Genomic DNA, 20,774 nt, shown 5'->3' on the forward strand with positions numbered 1-20,774 from the left:
AGCCTATGATTTTTTGACTTTGAGGGGTTTATCTATGTAGATGTAACATAAATTGAGGAGCATCTGGACATACAATGGATCAACTTTTTGACTTTACAATGGGGATGTAGGGTATTAACTGTACTTTCAACTTACAACATTTTCAATTTGCAGTGGGTTTACTGGGATGTAACCCCAAGTCAAGAAACATCTGTAGAGTTTCAAGGAAGATTCAACGGATTTTCCAGCCAAATAAATTAATTTATAAATTACATATGTGTGTATATTCACTGAAAGATACCTGGTGTAAGTCACTAAACCAGAGGAATACATGTTTTATTAATCCTACATTCAAATATTTGCTATTCATAATCCCCTGTAATCTATACCCACTACTATTGTATGGCTTCCAGGCAATAAAATGACCATTTGCAATGACTTTTTAAAGATTTAAAACATATTTTATTTTTTCAATTGTGCTATATTTTAATAAGCAGTAGAGTGCTTACATGACAAGCTGGTTTTTTAAACAATTCTGTCATTACAGCACCTGTGATGGTTACTGATGTTTCCACTCTTTTGGGGTAACTCTGCCAACAGGGGATAGGTTCCATTCTATTCCAATCTGAGTGGCTGTAAAAACCCATGCCGCAACACAGAAAGCGGTTCCACTGGCTAGCACAGCATTACCATATTTATCATGAAAATCTGGTGAGTGTTTTACATGGCTCTGTCTTGCCATACTTTGCAGAATGCTTCGAATCTTGAGACTGCTTAGTGCATTTCTGGCCAAGGGAAACATCATGAAGGATTGCAGTTGACTGCAGCTACTGGTCTATTTTGTTGCAAAGAGGCCTAGAAAGAGAGAGGGAGAGAGAGAGAGAAAAAAAATGCATTGATATCTAATCTTCATTCAATTCCTTCCGCTATGAATGTTTGGCTACATCACCCCTTGGAGTGGTGTTCAGGAATATGAGTTTTGATATCACGATATCTGAATTTGAATCCCAGCTTTGCCACGGATTAGCTATATGAACTTGGGGCAATTATTTAACCTCTTTTTGCCTCAATATTACGTGTGATAATCCAAAACAAAACAACAACAAGGTAAGCATGTAATAAATGTTAACTTTTCTACTCACAAATATTCAATGCGTTGACTCTACAGACAGACTGCAAACTTATTAACATGGCTACAATAGCCAGAAATTCACAGAACATGCCATGCCTACTCACTCTCCTCCTCCTCATTATCCCCCTCCTGCTTAACCTCTTTCCTTCTCCTTCTTTATCTATAATACTTGCCTTCCCCTTTCTACACCCAAAATTCTGCTTGCCTTTGAAATTCCACTCTAAGAGTTACCACTTCTGTGAAGCCTTTTCCAAATCTCGCCAAGTTGAAAACGCCCTTTTGTCTCTGGGTTATCGCATATTTTACAACCTTTTTTTCTTTTTTTTTTTTTAAATTTATTATTATACTTTAAGTTCTACGGTACATGTGCATAACATGCAGGTTTGTTACATATGTATACTTGTACCATGTTGGTGTGCTGCACCCATCAACTCGTCAGCACCCATCAACTCGTCATTCACATCAGGTATAACTCCCAATGCAATCCCTCCCCCCTCCCCCCTCCCCATGATAGGCCCCGGTGTGTGATGTTCCCCTTCCCGAGTACACGTGATCTCATTGTTCAGTTCCCACCTATGAGTGAGAACATGCGGTGTTTGGTTTTCTGTTCTTGTGATAGTTTGCTAAGAATGATGGTTTCCAGCTGCATCCATGTCCCTACAAAGGACACAAACTTATCCCTCTTTATGGCTGCATAGTATTCCATGGTGTATATGTGCCACATTTTCTTAATCCAGTCTGTCACTGATGGACATTTGGGTTGATTCCAAGTCTTTGCTATTGTGAATAGTGCCGCAATAAACATACGTGTACATGTGTCTTTAGAGCAGCATGATTTATAATCCTTTGGGTATATATCCAGTAATGGGATGGCTGGGTCATATGGTACATCTAGTTCTAGGTCCTTGAGGAATCGCCATACTGTTTTCCATAATGGTTGAACTAGGTGACAATCCCACCAACAGTGTAAAGGTGTTCCTATTTCTCCACATCCTCTCCAGCACTTGTTGTTTCCTGACTATTTGATGATTGCCATTCTAACTGTTGTGAGATGGTATCTCATTGTGGTTTTGATTTGCATTTCTCTGATGGCCAGTGATGATGAGCATTTTTTCATGTGTCTGTTGGCTGTATGAATGTCTTCTTTTGAGAAATGTCTGTTCATATGCTTTGCCCACTTGTTGATGGGGTTGTTTGTTTTTTTCTTATAACTTTGTTTGAGTTCTTTGTAGGTTCTGGATATTAGCCCTTTGTCAGATGAGTAGATTGCAAAAATTTTCTCCCATTCTGTAGGTTGCCTGTTCACTCTGATGGTAGTTTCTTTTGCTGTGCAGAAGCTCTTTGTCACCACCAGGCCTGCCTTACAAGAGACCCTGAAGGAAGCACTCAACATGGAAAGGAACAACTGGTACCAACCACTGCAAAAACATGCCAAAATGTAAAGACCATCGAGGCTAGGAAGAAATTGCATTAACTAACAAGCAAAATAACCAGTTAATATCATAATGGCAGGATCAAGTTCTCACATAACAATATTAACCTTAAATGTAAATGGACTAAATGCTCCAATTAAAAGACACAGACTGGCAAACTGGATAAAGAGTCAAGACCCATCAGTCTGCTGTATTCAGGAGACCCATCTCACATGCAGAGACATACATAGGCTCAAAATAAAGGGATGGAGGAAGATTTACCAAGCAAATGGAGAACATAAAAAAGCAGGGGTTGCAATCCTAGTCTCTGATAAAACAGACTTTAAACCATCAAAGATTAAAAGAGACAAAGAAGGCCATTACATAATGGTAAAGGGATCAATTCAACAGGAAGAGCTAACTATCCTAAATATATATGCACCCAATACAGGAGCACCCAGATTCATAAAGCAAGTCCTTAGAGACTTACAAAGACACTTAGACTCCCATACAATAATAATGGGAGACTTCAACACTCCACTGTCAACATTAGACAGATCAACAAGACAGAAAGTTAACAAGGATATCCAGGAATTGAACTCATCTCTGCAGCAAGCAGACCTAATAGACATCTATAGAACTCTCCACCCCAAATCAACAGAATATACATTCTTCTCAGCACCACATAGCACTTATTCCAAAATTGACCACATAATTGGAAGTAAAGCACTCCTCAGCAAATGTACAAGAACAGAAATTATAACAAACTGTCTCTCAGACCACAGGGCAATCAAACTAGAACTCAGGACTAAGAAACTCAATCAAAACCGCTCAACTACATGGAAACTGAATAACCTGCTCCTGAATGACTACTGGGTACATAACAAAATGAAGGCAGAAATAAAGATGTTCTTTGAAACCAATGAGAACAAAGATACAACATACAAGAATCTCTGGGACACATTTAAAGCAGTGTGTAGAGGGAAATTTATAGCACTAAATGCCCACAAGAGAAAGCTGGAAAGATCTAAAATTGACACTCTAACATCACAATTAAAAGAACTAGAGAAGCAAGAGCAAACACATTCGAAAGCTAGCAGAAGGCAAGAAATAACTAAGATCAGAGCAGAACTGAAGGAGATAGAGACACAAAAAACCCTCCAAAAAATCAATGAATCCAGGAGTTGGTTTTTTGAAAAGATCAACAAAATTGACAGACCGCTAGCAAGACTAATAAAGAAGAAAAGAGAGAAGAATCAAATAGATGCAATAAAAAATGATAAAGGGGATATCACCACCGACCCCACAGAAATACAAACTACCATCAGAGAATACTATAAACACCTCTACGCAAATAAACTAGAAAATCTAGAAGAAATGGATAATTTCCTGGACACTTACACTCTTCCAAGACTAAACCAGGAAGAAGCTGAATCCCTGAATAGACAAACAGCAGGCTCTGAAATTGAGGCAATAATTAATAACCTACCAACCAAAAAAAGTCCAGGACCAGATGGATTCACAGCTGAATTCTACCAGAGGTACAAGGAGGAGCTGGTACCATTCCTTCTGAAACTATTCCAATCAATAGAAAAAGAGGGAATCCTCCCTAACTCATTTTATGAGGCCAACATCATCCTGATACCAAAGCCTGGCAGAGACACAACAAATAAAGAGAATTTTAGACCAATATCCCTGATGAACATCGATGCAAAATCCTCAGTAAAATACTGGCAAACCGGATTCAGCAGCACATCAAAAAGTTTATCCACCATGATCAAGTGGGCTTCAACCCTGGGATGCAAGGCTGGTTCAACATTCACAAATCAATAAACGTAATCCAGCATATAAACAGAACCAAAGACAAGAACCACATGATTATCTCAATAGATGCAGAAAAGGCCTTTGACAAAATTCAACAGCCCTTCATGCTAAAAACGCTCAATAAATTCGGTATGGATGGAACGTACCTCAAAATAATAAGAGCTATTTATGACAAACCCACAGCCAATATCATACTGAATGGGCAAAAACTGGAAAAATTCCCTTTGAAAACTGGCACAAGACAAGGATGCCCTCTCTCACCACTCCTATTCAACATAGTGTTGGAAGTTCTGGCTAGGGCAATCAGGCAAGAGAAAGAAATCAAGGGTATTCAGTTAGGAAAAGAAGTCATCAAATTGTCCCTCTTTATAGATGACATGATTGTAGATTTAGAAAACCCCATTGTCTCAGCCCAAAATCTCCTTAAGCTGATAAGCAACTTCAGCAAAGTCTCAGGATTCAAAATTAATGTGCAAAAATCATAAGCATTCTTATACACCAGTAACAGACAAACACAGAGCCAAATCATGAATGAACTTCCATTCACAATTGCTTCAAAGAGAATAAAATACCTAGGAATCCAACTTACAAGGGATGTAAAGGATCCCTTCAAGGAGAACTACAAACCACTGCTCAGTGAAATAAAAGAGGACATAAACAAATGGAAGAACATACCATGCTCGTGGATAGGAAGAATCAATATCATGAAAATGGCCATACTGCCCAAGGTTATTTATAGATTCAATGCCATCCCCATCAAGCTACCAATGAGTTTCTTCACAGAATAGGAAAAAACTGCTTTAAAGTTCATATGGAACCAAAAAAGAGCCCGTATCTCCAAGACAATCCTAAGTCAAAAGAACAAAGCTGGAGGCATCACGCTACCTGACTTCAAACTATACTACAAGGCTACAGTAACCAAAACAGCATGGTACTGGTACCAAAACAGAGATATAGATCAATGGAACAGAACAGAGTCCTCAGAAATAATACCACACATCTACAGCCATCTGATCTTTGACAAACCTGAGAGAAACAAGAAATGGGGAAAGGATTCCCTATTTAATAAATGGTGCTGGGAAAATTGGCTAGCCATAAGTAGAAAGCTGAAACTGGATCCTTTCCTTACTCCTTATACGAAAATTAATTCAAGATGGATTAGAGACTTAAATGTTAGACCTAATACCATAAAAACCCTAGAAGAAAACCTAGGTAGTACCATTCAGGACATAGGCATGGGCAAAGACTTCATGTCTAAAACACCAAAAGCAACGGCCACAAAAGCCAAAATTGACAAATGGTTTCTAATTAAACTAAAGAGCTTCTGCACAGCAAAATATACAACCTTTTTTTTCCATAACACTTAACATTGAGGCATTATCTTTTTAAACACATGTGTCTTGGGGAAGCAATTTTGGTTCACAGTGAAAATGAGCACAGGACATTGAGAGTTCCCATGTACCCTGACTATATACACCCACAGCCTCCCTAGCTATCAACATCTTCCACCAGAGTTGTACATTTGTTAAAATCAATAAACCTACATTGACATTTTATTATTACCCAAAGTCTATAGTTTACATTAAGGTTCACTCCTGATATTGTACTTTCTATAGGTTTTAACAAAAGTATAATGACATGTATCCATCATTTTAGTATCATACAGAATAGTTTTAGTGCCCTAAAAAGCCCTCTGTGCTCTGCTTATGTTATCAAAACACCAAAGATTCGGTCTAGGTCGTGCTGCTCACCACACAGAAAGCTAATCACTGAAATGCCAAGTACTGCCAAGGAAGAAGGGTTTAATCAGGTGCTGCAGCTGAGGAGATGGGAGCTCAGTCTCAAATCCATCTCCCTGACTGACCTAAACCAGGGCTTTATATATCAGGCAAGAAATGCAAAAATGTGTTAAGAAAACAGGCATTTTGGGAGGAGCAAGGAAGCAATCATGGTGAATGATGCCACACCGGCATCTGGTGTGGTGATCTGATTTCAGTTCTTTGATACTTTTTGTGAGAGGCCTAAAGGTCATTTCCTGAGGAAGGAACTCAGATAAAACAAATATAAGCTTCAAGCTTCTTAACACCAGAAGGGTCAATTTCTATGTTTATCAAAAATAACATTCTACAGGGTAATGGTTCAGTTTCACCTATTCATCTCTCTGTTTTGACTTACCCCTGGCAACCACTGATCTTTTTACTGTCTCCACAGTTTTGCCTTTTTCAGAATGTCAAATCATTGTAATCATACAGTATACCTGCTCAGACTGGCTTCTTTCACTTTAAAATATATATTTAAAGTTCATTCATACCTTTTTGTGGCTTGACAGTGCATTTCTTTTTAGTGCTAATTAATATTCCACTGTCTGGATGTACCACCATTTATTTATCTATTATTTTACTGAAGGACATCTTGATTGCTTCTAAGATTCAACCAGCATGAATACAACTGCTGCTGCTATAAACATCTGTAGGTAGGGTTTTGTCTGAATATATTTTTAACCAATTTAGGTAAATATCAAGGAGCATGATTCCTGAATCACATGGTAATAATTTGTTTAGTTTTGTAAGAAACTATCTAACTGCCTTCCAAAGTGGCTGTACCATTTTGAGTTCCCACCAGCAGTGAATGAGAGTTTCTGTTGTTCCACATCCTGGGCAGCATTTGATGTTGTTAGTATTCTGGATTTGGGCCATTCTAATCAGTAAATAGGTGTTCAATTTGCAGTTCCCTGATGACATACAATGTCCAGCATCTTTTTATTTGCTTGTTTGCCATCTTTATCTCCCCTTCGGGAAGTGTCTATTTCAGGCCTTCCGCTTATTTTAAAAAATCAGTCTATTCATTTTCTTATTGTTGAATTTTAAGAGTTCTTTGTGTATTCTGGATAACAGTCCTCAATTAGATATGGATTTTGTAAACACTTTCTTCAAGCCTGTGGCTTGCCTTGTCATTCTCTTAAGAAATTATGTTTTTATTCTCCTTTGATAAACTGCAAGTTATCTAAGAACAAGGGAGATAACTGCATATAAAGTAGCTGACACAAAAGCATAAAAAGATCTTTTTAAAACCAATCCGAAATATAAGTGAATATTGGTATCCTCAAAGGAAGCTAAAATGAATACTAAGAACAAGTCAAAATACAATGAAATTAGATGTGTATTTCATAATAGCCAAAATTATTTTATTTCTTAGATAGTTACAAGAAATCTGGAAGTAGAAACATAAAATAATTCTTTAAATTTCTCTTCCTGTGTGCAAGTTGTCAAACAACACTCTGTCTTCAGCAATCACATATGTTAAATGTGGCCCAAATGTAGGCAACACAGAGATAAAAGGCCCTGAGGTCAGTACTTGTAAACTTGTAACTATTCACTGAGATTTTAAGACTTTATTCCAACTTTGAAAACAAGACCCCATGGTTCTCTTTTATTTCCTACCATATGGTAAGTGGCACTCATCATGATTGTGACAAATAGGGCAAACCAGAGCCAAATTAATTTCTTCTGAGGTTCCAGATATTCAAAGATGTTTCCTGTTAGTCATGAATCTTTCCACCCAAAGACACCAAGGTTTTAATTTGAATTGAATTCAGAGAATAGGCAGAAGGTGACATCAGTCAGGGTATGACAGGTGCAGCCTTAATCCAGTACAAAAGGACCTGTGCCACACATTGCTTTCATGCTTTAGGAAGACACATAACCAGAGAATAATTTGTGATAACAGGGATCTCTAGTGGGTCGGCTCATGCTGCTTTATGACAAATTGATTTCATTTTTCCTCCACTCATGATGTTACATTTAAATTCAGATCCTTTGTCTCTAATGACATTGATCGCATTTCTTGGAAGCTTAGTTCATCCTTTGGCTATTCCCATATCTATAAAGCTTTTCTTTTCCATCTAGCCTGAATTGTATTGAAACAGTAAGTGTCTATTACTAAGAATTTTCTTTTAGGAACTCCTTCCATAGTTTGCAGTTGGCATTTCATTCTATAATAAACAAACTGCAGTCTCTTTGCTCTTTTTCTTTTCCTTGTCGGCATCAGTTACATCCGTCTCAACTGCCTTCAGATCTAACTTATCTTTATCTTTATTTATAAAATACATGTAAAAGCTAATAAAATTCAAGGAATTTTCCATATTGTTTAAACTCATATTACATACCTCTACAATAATTTTTTTGTTATCAGTGAGTCCAACTCCCATTATCTAAAGAACTAAAGCTACAGGTTCTAATATCCGTATGAAAGCATAAAAAAGAAATTCAATAATATAGTAGGTAAAGGAAATGTTTCTCAAAGTAGATCTTTCTGATGAAAATAACCTAAAAAACATGGAGGAAGACAGATTTCTCTAGGTAGTGAAAACAAAGTAAAAGTTCTCTCATGCCCATGGCAATAAAAGAAATATGTTCTGAATAAATATAAATAGTTAAAGGGAGTGAAGTATTCATTGAAGTTGAAAGACTGATTGTGTCATCTATTACATGCAGTCATCTTAAAGTTCTTTCAGAAAAAAATAACTAATACTTGATCTCAGTCTAACTATAATAAGGAATTATATAAATCTGAAGCTTCACTGGTAACAATAATAATTTCAAATCACTGAAGGCTATCAAAAGAAGTAAAACAGTAATGTAGTAAGGAAACTAACATTTATTAAGTATATGCCTGTGTGTTAGACATTGTTCCAAGATTTTGCACATCTGAAAATATGGTGTGGAAGGATGACTGTTTAACCCCATTTTATACCTAAGAACAAATCACAGGAAAGGATGTGAATGTAAATCCTCTGATTCTAAATCCAACAAATTCTTTAACCATACCATGTTTTCTTAAAGTGTATTCAACTCTGAGTATTGAAAAATGATGAACCAAACCACACCAAAACAAAACCAAGCTGGTTACCAGAGATGGCTCTTTAATTGGAAATGGTTCACAGCGCTTTGCTATTTATTTACCTACTAATTACTGTACGTTAGAGCCTGGGGTAGATGTCATCAGTACAATGTCTACTCTCAAGAAGCTTACGGTATAGTGGAGGAATAAATAATTATTGCTCTACAGAAAGAAGTAGGCTAGAAATTAGCACAGGGTGTATTTAGTCCACAGAGGGGGCATTTTATCCTGGGATGCTAGGAATGGTTTTAGAATACATGATACCTAAGCTAGAGCTTGCAATATTATTTTGAAATAGACAGAAACAAAAATTGGTGGCGGGGGGATGGAATACACAGATGGAGAAGAAAGCATAAGCACATAGGCTGGAATTAATATGGAGACAAGGCAATCTGGTGAGCTCAGTAACACTACGTAATAAGCGTTGAAGCAACAAATGCCCAACAAATGAGCCTGGAGACATCAGAAAAGAAGGGCACACTGGGGACTTTATATGCCTTGCTATGGCATTTGACTCAATCCTACAGGTCAGTGTTTCCCACTATTTAAAAAATAGTTGTCATACTCACAACCTTTGCTGTGAGTTAAAAATGAGTTAATAAATTAAATTAAATTGAAATTCATTTTTAATGTATTATTTTCATGATAATATAAAAATAGTATGAGACCTGGATGATGTAGCTTATCAATTTCTAGTGCCTCTGTTTATCTTTGTTCTGCACTTTAGCTGCAATGGTATATAGCAATTATTTGCCCCGGGTTAATGCAAAAAGAATAGATGCAGCCATTACGTTAAAGTGTTCTCATGCAAGGGACAAAATAAAGAATTAGAAGAATTGAGTCATACCAATGCTTACTAACCACAGACATGTGAAAATAAAAGAACTATGATCACTACAGTGTTAGAGTTTCAGGACAATGTTAACTGTTATACTAAGTTAATATAACAAATTTGAACTTTATTTGTTATACAGTTGGTTTCATTTTTTATTTGAAAACATGCTTTCCTTTTATCGTGGTATTAAGCTCCCAACATAATGAAGATTAATTCAGTTTCAAGTTTACCCATATGTAAGTGATTTTATAATAAAATAATTTAAGCTGGTATAAGTGATGAAATAATGTTTTTCCTTTAAGAAGATTCCAAACATAACTCAAGTTTGAGAAACAGTCCTATAGGTGAGGAGAAACTACTGATTTGGTATAATCAGAAAACACATTTACAAGCATAATTGTTAGGTGTAAAATGGATGGAGAGATGACAAAAATGGCAAAAATTTAAGATGTTAGTTAACCATTGATGGTAATGCTTCATGAAAAAGAAAATAAGGATCTAAATTAAGTACTGATACCTGAAATAGAAAGAAGATAGAATTGAGAAATATAAATAAAATAAATATCAGATCAATTTAGTTAAGTAAGTTACTCTAAACTAAACTGAGTATTCCATTCTCTTAACCTCTGGGTTGATTTCACCCAAAACCTCTGTCCTGATTTCTGTTCAAAATCAGCAGATATTGACACTGTAGCTTGTTGCTGACCTTGGGAATCAGAGTTTGGGTGATCTAGGCACGGAATACTGAAAGGTCAAAGCATACATAATTGACGTTGTGCCACAGAAAGGCAGGTTTAGATGCCTGAGTAGAAGGGGGAGGCATCTTGAAAAGATTTGCTGTATGATCCAAAAACAAAATAATAACTGTATCCAGTCTAAGTATAGCCCAACATGGACCAACAAATGACCCACTTAGCTTCGATATAGGCTTTCTATGTAATCTCAAGAAGAAAACAAAACAGAGTCCTATTTCTCCAATTGCCCAGATAATACTATTAAAATAGTTCGGAGAAAGATGAAGCTCAAGAAGGGATTTAGGGGTATATCAGGGTTTCCCAATGTGTATGCAACTGACATTTTGGTCTGAATAATTCATTGTTGGAGAGGGGAAAAGTAATCCCATGCATTTTAAGATGTTTAGTAGAATCCCTACCTCCACTTACTAAATAACAGCAGTAGTATCCTCCAGTTTTGAAATCATAAATGTCTCCAGACCTTGCTAAATGTTACCTGGGGTGCAAAGTCATTCCCAGTTCAGAACCACTGCTGTATATACAGCAAGGTGTATCCTCTCCTATCACTTCTCCACCATGAATGACATTATTCTATACAATAGAATGCAACTTACAATATACAATAGAAAAGGCAACTTAAAATTTAAGAAAATACATTATCTTAGTCCCCACCATGGGATGCAAAAAGGTTGCCCATCAACATTTTTCCAGAACTAATCCCAATATTTAAAATGTTGTATGATACAATTCAGGTGAATCACTTAAGCTACCTGGACATCTGCTTACCCCCTATAAAATAAAAATGTTGAACGAATTTAGTTTTTCCAAACTTATCTGATCCTAAAAGTCATCTGGAATCTTTATTACAAAATGTAGATTCCTAGGTTCAATTTCAAATGTATTGTAACGGAGTAGCCTGAGGGGAGCAGCCTGAGAATCTATATTTTTAAAACAAATTCTCAGGAGGGTTTTATCATCAGAAATATTTATGGAACATTGAATCAGATAATCTCTAAGGTACTATCCAGCTCTAACATCCTGGGCTTTTCCTTGGGGGAAAAATAAAAAGAAGCATTTTAGGAAAACCATCTATTCTTTTAGGCCACTGAAAGAGTACAGTAGTAATTGAATCTACTACCATGGTAATTTAGAAAGCAGTACCTGAGTGACCTGAAAGAGTTATAGGGACCCTGTGGGAATAAGTTAGTCAAGAGAAACATTTGGTAGCATTTAAAAACATTAAAAGCATTAGTAATACAGGTGTTCTGCTGTATAAATGAATGATACACTTTTGGAGCTAGGACTCCTGGACACTACTCAATTGAAATACCTTCATTTCCACTTGCTTTTATTTCCATTCTTCTTTTTACAGCTTCATGGTATCAATGCAAAATAAGAAACAATAAAAAGGCAATCTTCCTGAAATGGAAATGCACATAACCTGCAGTGTCTTCAGTTCATTTATGTATTTGTCAGCAGATGATGATGCTCAAGTAGGGATTAAGTGTCCACAGTGCAAAGTGTCCCCCTTCACAATGTATTCACGTTTTCAGCCATTTGGTAACAGGAAATATGGGAATTCTGAAAGAAGCAACGCCGCTGGTAAAAATGCTGAACAATGGTCCTATTTTATATGTAATGGCATCATCTCCTAAGTCACTGAATTGATGGATAGTACAAGCATTTGCTAAAGGCTGTTTTATGTCACTTTATTAAGCCTAAAAAGTTACATAAATGGATGCTACCTAAACAAACAGAAAGGCAGATGATAGCAATGAATTGTTATGCCAGGAGGAAAAATAAGAGAGTGGACAAAGAACCTGTGAGCTGGTGTCCTCAAATGCCGTATGTTGCCTGAAGAGTAAAGGGATATTGAGGTATGCACTCTCGCTCACATTCTTCCCAGTCACAGTCTAAATGAACAGATCATTTCTATTTCATATGGAGTGTTGAAAGTATTCAGTAATGTCCAGTCTGAGAATAATCACAGTGTTAATGTAGGCAGTTTCTTTTATGGAGCGGATCACATTAAGGTGGTTCACTCATTAAGTACCCATAATATTTTCTTTAATCATAAGGTTCTTCCAACTATAGTCACTCTTTTTCCTTTCCGATAGCTATGAGTAAGAGATAACAAAACAGTGACATACAGGTTGAAGGCTTTTCTACATGTCACACTGCACGTCAGTGTCCCAACTGTGCAACAATTCTTATTTTGTTCATTATTAAACTTCAAGTAGGCTCACCATATTTCCTCAAAGTGGATGTCTATGTTATTTTTACATTACAGTACCTTTAAAATATGTACAGTTTACCAGTTAAGGTCCCAAAATGTGCTAGTCCCTTAGTGTGATCACATTTCTGCATTCAATCTTCAGCTTTGCAAGGCAAGATCACAATTACTTTGCACAGGTATCTAAAAAGGACAAACCTCTGAGGATCTGTCTCATGCTAATGGAACTCTCAGAAACTGATGTATAAACTGGAAATTAGGAATGTATTTCATTAACTTAAAAAAATTATATTCCATCCCAATGGCTGAAATACATAGTCTCTTAGCTTTAATAGTTTGACACTGATTCCAATTGAAAAGGGACCTTATGTCAGTATTTCCCAAAATATGCCTATTTCACTAGTTCTCTTTGATGTTATATTAATAGAAGTTACTTGAGAACGGGGTTTCAATGTTATCTAAGTTTTGAGAAGTATGCAGTTAACAAAGGCATATTTTCTGTATTGAAGTATTTTTCCAAACTCTATTGTGCTGAACAGTGATTCTTTGAGAGGGATGGCATGTGGTGTATTCCAAATGTAGCTAAACATATCATGCTTTTTTCCCCCCGAAGCATATCTCCAGGTTAGTGTTTTGCAGAACACAATTAGGGGAAAACCAAAGGATGCCTCTGTGTTCTCAATACTGCTACATCACTGTACTCATTTCCAAAGGCTTAATGGATCCAGGAGGTATCTCATAAACTAAATCATTTCCTTGTGGGAACTTTTAACATATGATTCAAGGAGTACAGGATGTGTGGTAATCCCAGTTTGTCTTAACAGCACTCATAAGAGCAATGAACTCTAGCCTTCATTATATGATTCTAACTTTGGCAGTTTTAATATTTGTGCCGATGTTTCTCTGGTTTCAACATCTAAAATTGACCCAACAGTCCCAGTTTTTGTTGTTGTTGTTGTTGTATAAACATAGAAAATTGAGGCTTCTTGTTTTAAAGCTTGAAAGTTACATCTGTTTCATCTGAGTTCCTTCCTATGGAAAGGACCCCCAGGCCTCTCAAAAAGTATCAAAGTAACAGATCCCCGCATCCAGACAATGGGACACCAGGCCCCTCATTCATCATGATTACCTCCTTAGGCCTCCTGAACTCCTATTTTCCTATGCATCGTTACATTTCTTCCCTGCTATATAAGCCCTTAATTTTAGTTGGTCGAAGAGACAAATTTGAGACTGAGCTCCCTCCCATCTCCTTGGCTATAGCACCCGACCTCTGCTATAATCCTTGTCTCAGTCATTGGCTTTCTGCGTGGTGAGCAGCAGAACCTAGACCAAACCCTTGGTGTTAAGGTAACACATCCATCTTTATGAAGTAAATGGACTCATTCATAAAAATATTTCATGATTCTACAGTGGCCATTAGAGGTGAATCAATGACCCCTCATTGCATAATTTGAAACTTTCATTAAAATTTTGAAGTGGACTTGTCAAAGTCATTCCTGCCTTTACTCTATCACTGATATATTTAGGTAAAAGTATACAGGAAACATTGGCCTATTTAACTTTTAGATATCAAACACACTTTATTTTATCTTTTTGGAGACAGAGTCTCTCTGTCACCCAGGCTGGAGTGCAGTGGTGTAATCTTGGCTCACTGCACGCTCCACCTCCCAGGTTCAAGCAATTCTCTTGCCTCAGCTGGACTACAGGCGCACACTGCCATGCCTGGCTAATTTTGTTGTGTTTTTAGTAGAGACAGGGTTTCACTGTGTTGCCCAGGCTGGTTTCAAACTCCTGAACTCAGGCAATCCGCCTGCCTTGGCCTCCCAAAGTGCTAGGATTACAGGCGTGACCCACCACGCCCAGCCAGATCTTTTAATTTTTTTTTTTAATTTTTATTTTTTTTTTGAGACGGAGTCTTGCTATGTCGCCCAGGCTGGAGTGCAGTGGCGTGATCTCGGCTCACTGCAAGCTCCGCCTCCCAGGTTCACGCCATTCTCCTTAGTCTCCGGAGTAGCTGGGACTACAGGCGCCCGCCAACATGCCCGGCTAATTTTTTTGTATTTTTAGTAGAGACGGGATTTCACCGTGGTCTCGATCTCCTGACCTCGTGATCCACCCGCCTCCGCCTCCCAAAGTGCTGGGATTTCAGGCCTGAGCCACCGCACCCGGCCTTTTAATTTTTAAAGACATATTTACCAATTGTTTCCATTAAAATTGTTGGCAGTTGCCAACCAGAACTCAGGCCAGTAAGGGTCCAGTCCAGAAGTTAATTTTGATAAAACTACCCATTTAGATTGGAATATTAACACTGCAAAGTACTCTTTTCCACCTTGCTTCTGCAAAATCTGGATTATTTATTTCCAACTTGGACCATCTCAGTCCTCCTAAATTCTGCTCAAAATATACCTGTTAATTAATCTTTTTATGAATCAGGCTCTTGTTATTGCTATTACCTAGACAACTTAAGGTGCATTTGCAGAGAAATTTCATCTGATGAGAAGAACATATTACAGCATTGAAGTAGGAACACTAATCACTGCAAGTTGTTTTACTAGTCCAGTGCTTTCAGTATAATTTTCTTTTTTTTACTTTCATAACATTTTAGAGACTTTAAAAAAACTTTTAACAAGACACTGGTTAAAAAAACTTTTTAAAAGTTATTTTACCTTTCCTTTTTTCCCCCTTGGATTCATTATTTGTAAGTGAGAAAAACTGGCCAGAGGGGCAAACCTTTGGTAAACTGTTTTTTTTTTTTTTTTTTCCTTCTTGTAGACGCCTCAGCAGAAACAGTGAGACAGGATGCACTTTGCTAAACCTTGGGGCAGGGTGCTTATTTTAGTGAACTGATATTTCATTTTAGTTCTTCTTTTAAGTTCCTGAGGGAAGGATCTTTTTTTTTTTTTTGAGACGGAGTCTCGCTCTGTCGCCCAGGCTGGAGTGCAGTGGCCAGATCTCAGCTCACTGCAAGCTCCGCCTCCCGGGTTTACGCCATTCTCCTGCCTCAGCCTCCCGAGTAGCTGGGACTACAGGCGCCCGCCACCTCGCCCGGCTAGTTTTTTTTTTTTTTTTTTTTTTTTTTTGTATTTTTTAGTAGAGACAGGGTTTCACTGGGTTAGCCAGGATGGTCTCGATCTCCTGACCTCGTGATCCGCCCGTCTCGGCCTCCCAAAGTGCTGGGATTACAGGCTTGAGCCACCACGCCCGGCCGAGGGAAGGATCTTAAAGAAAGCAAGCCTAAAAGAGGTTACCCATCTCAAAACATGCAATAAAAAATCAGAATACAGATTTTTGTTTTGAAATCCTATGATTTCCAATTACATTCTCGTTTCAGAGAGGTGACAAGGTTTCAACCTCTATTTCATTAATCTAACAGAGTCTAAAATTTCTTAGTTTAAAAGAGCACCCGTAAAGTAAATTAACATAATTTAATCATTTGAATATTTGTTAATTGGAAAAGTAAGATTTCTGTGCAAACAGGCCATAATTTTCACAGAGTAGATACAATGTGTATAGTTTAGAGGCACTGTTGATAATGGAATGGTAGGCTTTCTTATACAGATAATGTATTTTATCATATTCATCAAATAAAAATCAACAGATCTGAAAGACCTAGTGATCACTTTATATGGCCCTTTAATATTTTTAATAATCTTTTGGTCACTGGCCATTCATGACTTTATGCATGTTGAAGAATAATGTGGGTAGAAATTAGAGTGTGAATGGCAAATAGTAAATACACAGAATCCAATACTCCTTTCCTGGCTTCATGTTCTAATTGAGGAAGAGGCAGAGAGCCAAACTCATATATGTGTTTTTTAATGAAAAGTAATTATAAAAGTGGCACAAACATCTAAGTGTAGAACAGGTAAGGGACCTGAATCTTTTGTCCTCCTCTAGAATCAGGGCATTGACCAAGAGTGGAACGTGGAGTATGCTGTATCACAGGTAGGCAGAATGGATATTGAATGGAACAGAAACGAAATATGTCCATTATACATTGAATGTGCAGTGGAAATGAAGAGGTTTATTCATTAAGTGACAGAGACCAGTGGACTAGATTTTCTAAAGCTTCTTTCTCCTCTATAATTTTGTTTCTATATCTAAAGTTTCAAATAAATGTGATACACTGCCCCAGAGAATGAGTCTAAGGCTAGGGGAAATCTAAATGTGTGAGGATGGGAACACGCAGTCTTTTTATGCAACTTGTTTCCACAAATAAATGTTGCCCTTTCCAAAGTTTTTAGTGCATGACAAGATCCCTTAGAAAACCCTAAATAGCACTAAATTTTGTTACTGAAACTTATTTTGTTTACTTAAACATGATTAAACTGAGCTCCTATTATGTGACTACCAGCCTACTAAACATGGGAATTACCACAAAAAATGGATAAGAATGATTTATCTTCTCAGGAATGCTCAGCAGAAGAGACAAACAGATAATGATAAGGTTTCAATATGCAAAAAATAATAAAAAATACGATTAGGCTGCTATGTCACAAAAATACAAGACATCTTTCCCAAACAAAGAGACCAGGAAAAGCCTCCTGGAGTAAATTTACCCATATAACATTTGTTATATAAGTAAACTCGTGTCATGGGGGTTTTTTGTACAGATTATTTCATCACCCAGGTATCAAGCCTAGTATCCATTAGTTATTTTTCCTGATCCTCTCCTTTCTCCCACCTTCCACCCTTCAAAAGACCCTAGTGTGTGTTGTTCCCCTCTATGTGTCCATGTATTCTCATCATTTAGCTCCCACTTTTTTGTTTTATTTTATTTTATTTTTTGAGACAGAGTTTTGCTCTGTCGCCCAGGCTGGAGTGCAATGGCGCAATCTCTGCCCCACTGCAACCTCTGCCTCTCGTGTTCAAGCAATTCTCCTGCCTCAGCCTCCTGAGTAGCTGGGATTACAGGTGTGTGCCACCATGCCTGGCTAATTTTTGTATTTTTAGTAGAGACGGGGTTTTGCTATTTTGGTCAGGCTGGTCTTGAACTCCTGACCTCATGATCTACCCACCTTGGCCTCCCAAACTGCTGGGATTACAGGCATGAGCCACTGTACCCAGCCTTAGCTCCCACTTATAAGGGGACTTTTCTTTACCTATCAATGACAAAATGTAGTTTTCAAACACTTCTCCTTTAAAGGTGACCTTCAAGTCCAACCATATATAATCAAGAGAATCTCCTTTAATGCCAAATTCCTAATGACAGCATATATAATACTGATATTATACTTAAGCATCATATTGGAATAAAGCTCCTTCTGGCTTTTTGCCAAAGATGTAACACATTTTCAGCTTGATTGAACATCATGTTGTAATCATCATAAAATTTGTATTTAATGTTACTATGAAATAATAGCCGACATGCCTCACAGACATCTTTAAAAACAAATGTAATTTATAATACTGAATAGACACAAAATAATCAGAGTCAAGATAGTTAAAATCTAACTGTGTTTAGAATTAACAGTATCTAAAGTGGAGCCATTTATATTTATTTCAAAGTTCATGCTGTTGCATCAACACCTATAACTTTCTGATTTACACTAAAGAACCAGAAAGAATAAATTTAAAAATCTTGGAACCAGTACTGGTCAATTCAATAGTGGCCATGCTTCATAAGCACATGCTTCATCCAGGACCAGACTTAAGCTAGATTTATGAAGGCATTTCCTTAAGTAGGTCTTACAACAATTGTCACAAATTATCTTAGGAGCCTACAAATTATTACTGCTGAAATGCTGGCAACGACCAAAAATATTGATAAAGCATATACCCATCAAGAAAGTAACCTAAATAAAACATTCATTTACTTAACTGAAGAAAACAGTCTCAAAACAAAAAATACTTTATGCTAAAACAGCAATTTATACTATGTGAACTGCACACTGTATGAGATTATATAATGGTGCTGGGCAAGAGCAAAGGGCGCTGCCCACAGGAAAAGGAATCTAGGTTCAGACAACTATTCAAAAAACCTTGGCCACTTCCTGAACTTCCAGTCACTCTTCTTTCACTGCATGCAGTTTCCATTCCATCATTCTATATCGGTAGGTAGTCCAAAGGTCAACGGCCTCTCTATCCCACCAAATGAACATTTTAGATCACTCTTCTTGACTTTTCACTGCAATAATACCAAAGATGCTTCCCTTTTCTGGAAATTCTTCTTCCATTAGCTTCCATGATATTCCCTTATTACTCTTCATGTCTATATGGCTATTTCTTCTTTACAAACTCATCTTCTAACAAATTCTTAGAAGTGGGAGTTCTTCAGGGCTCACTCATAGGTTCTCATCTATTATTGCTTTTTTAAATTTTATTTTATTTTTATTATTATACTTTAAGTTCTAGGGTACATGTGCATAACGTGCAGGTTTGTTACATATGTATACTTGTGCCATGTTGGTGTGCTGCACCCATCAACTCGTCAGCACCCAACTACTCGTCATTTACATCAGGTATAACTCCCAATGCAATCCCTCCCCCCTCCCCCCTCCACATAATAGGCCTCGTGTGTGATGTCCCCCTTCCCGAGTCCAAGTGATCTCATTGTTCAATTACCACCTATGAGTGAGAAAATGTGTTTGGTTTTCTGTTCTTGTGATAGTTTGCTAAGAATGATGGTTTCCAGCTGCATCTATGTCCCTACAAAGGACACAAACTCATACTTTTTGATGGCTGCATAGTATTCCATGGTGTATATGTGCCACATTGTCTTAATCCAGTCTGTCACTGATGGACATTTGGGTTGATTCCAAGTCGTTGCTATTGTGAATAGTGCCGCAATGAACATACGTGTCCATGTGTCTTTATAGCAGCATGATTTATAATCCTTTGGGTATATATCCAGTAATGGGATGGCTGGGTCATATGGTACATCTAGTTCTAGATCCTTGAGGAATCGCCATACTGTTTTCCATAATGGTTGAACTAGTTTACAGTCCCACCAACAGTGTAAAAGTGTTCCTATTTCTCCACATCCTCTCCAGCACCTCTTGTTTCCTGACTTTTTAATGATTGCCATTCTAACTGGTGTGAGATGGTATCTCATTGTGGTTTTGATTTGCATTTCTCTGATGGCCAGTGATGATGAGCATTTTTTCATGTGTCTGTTGGCTGTATGAATGTCCTCTTTTGAGAAATGTCTGTTCATATCTTTGCCCACTTGTTGATGGGGTTGTTTGTTTTTTTCTTGTAAATTTGTTTGAGTTCTTTGTAGGTTCTGGATATTAGCCCTTTGTCAGATGAGTAGATTGCAAAAATTTTCTCCCATTCTGTAGGTTGCTTGTTCACTCTGATGGTAGTTTCTTTTGCTGTGCAGAAACTCTTTAGTTTAAAGAGATCCCATTTGTCAATTTTGGCTTTTGCTGCCGTTGCTTTTGGTGTTTTAGACATGAAGTCTTTGCCCATGCCTATGTCCTGAATGGTACTACCTAGGTTTTCCTCTAGGGTTTTTATGGTATTAGGTCTAACATTTAAGTCTCTAATCCATCTTGAATTAATTTTCGTATAAGGAGTAAGGAAAGGATCCAGTTTCAGCTTTCTACTTATGGCTAGCCAATTTTCCCAGCACCATTTATTACATAGGGAATACTTTCCCCATTTCTTGTTTCTCTCAGGTTTGTCAAAGATCAGATGGCTGTAGATGTGTGGTATTATTTCTGAGGACTCTGTTCTGTTCCATTGATCTATATCTCTGTTTTGGTACCAGTACCATGCTGTT

At 37.3% G+C, this 20,774-nt stretch overlaps 1 protein-coding gene across 4 annotated transcripts in view; it reads right to left on the reverse strand.

Moving 5' to 3' along the window:
- Window positions 1-414: 414 nt before the first annotated feature.
- LOC103884346 (cytochrome c oxidase subunit 7B2, mitochondrial) overlaps window positions 415-20,774 on the reverse strand; it is a 178,596-nt gene continuing 158,236 nt past the window's right edge. For all 4 annotated transcript variants that reach the window (XM_017958681.3, XM_017958680.3, XM_017958678.3 and 1 more), the window contains one exon: window positions 415-834. In XM_017958681.3, the coding sequence (XP_017814170.1) occupies window positions 539-784 (246 nt within the window). In that variant the 5' untranslated portion in view covers window positions 785-834 and the 3' untranslated portion in view covers window positions 415-538. The remainder of the gene's footprint in view (window positions 835-20,774) is intronic.

Source organism: Papio anubis, chromosome 3 (genome assembly GCF_008728515.1).
Source record: "Papio anubis isolate 15944 chromosome 3, Panubis1.0, whole genome shotgun sequence".
NCBI lineage: Eukaryota > Metazoa > Chordata > Mammalia > Primates > Cercopithecidae > Papio > Papio anubis.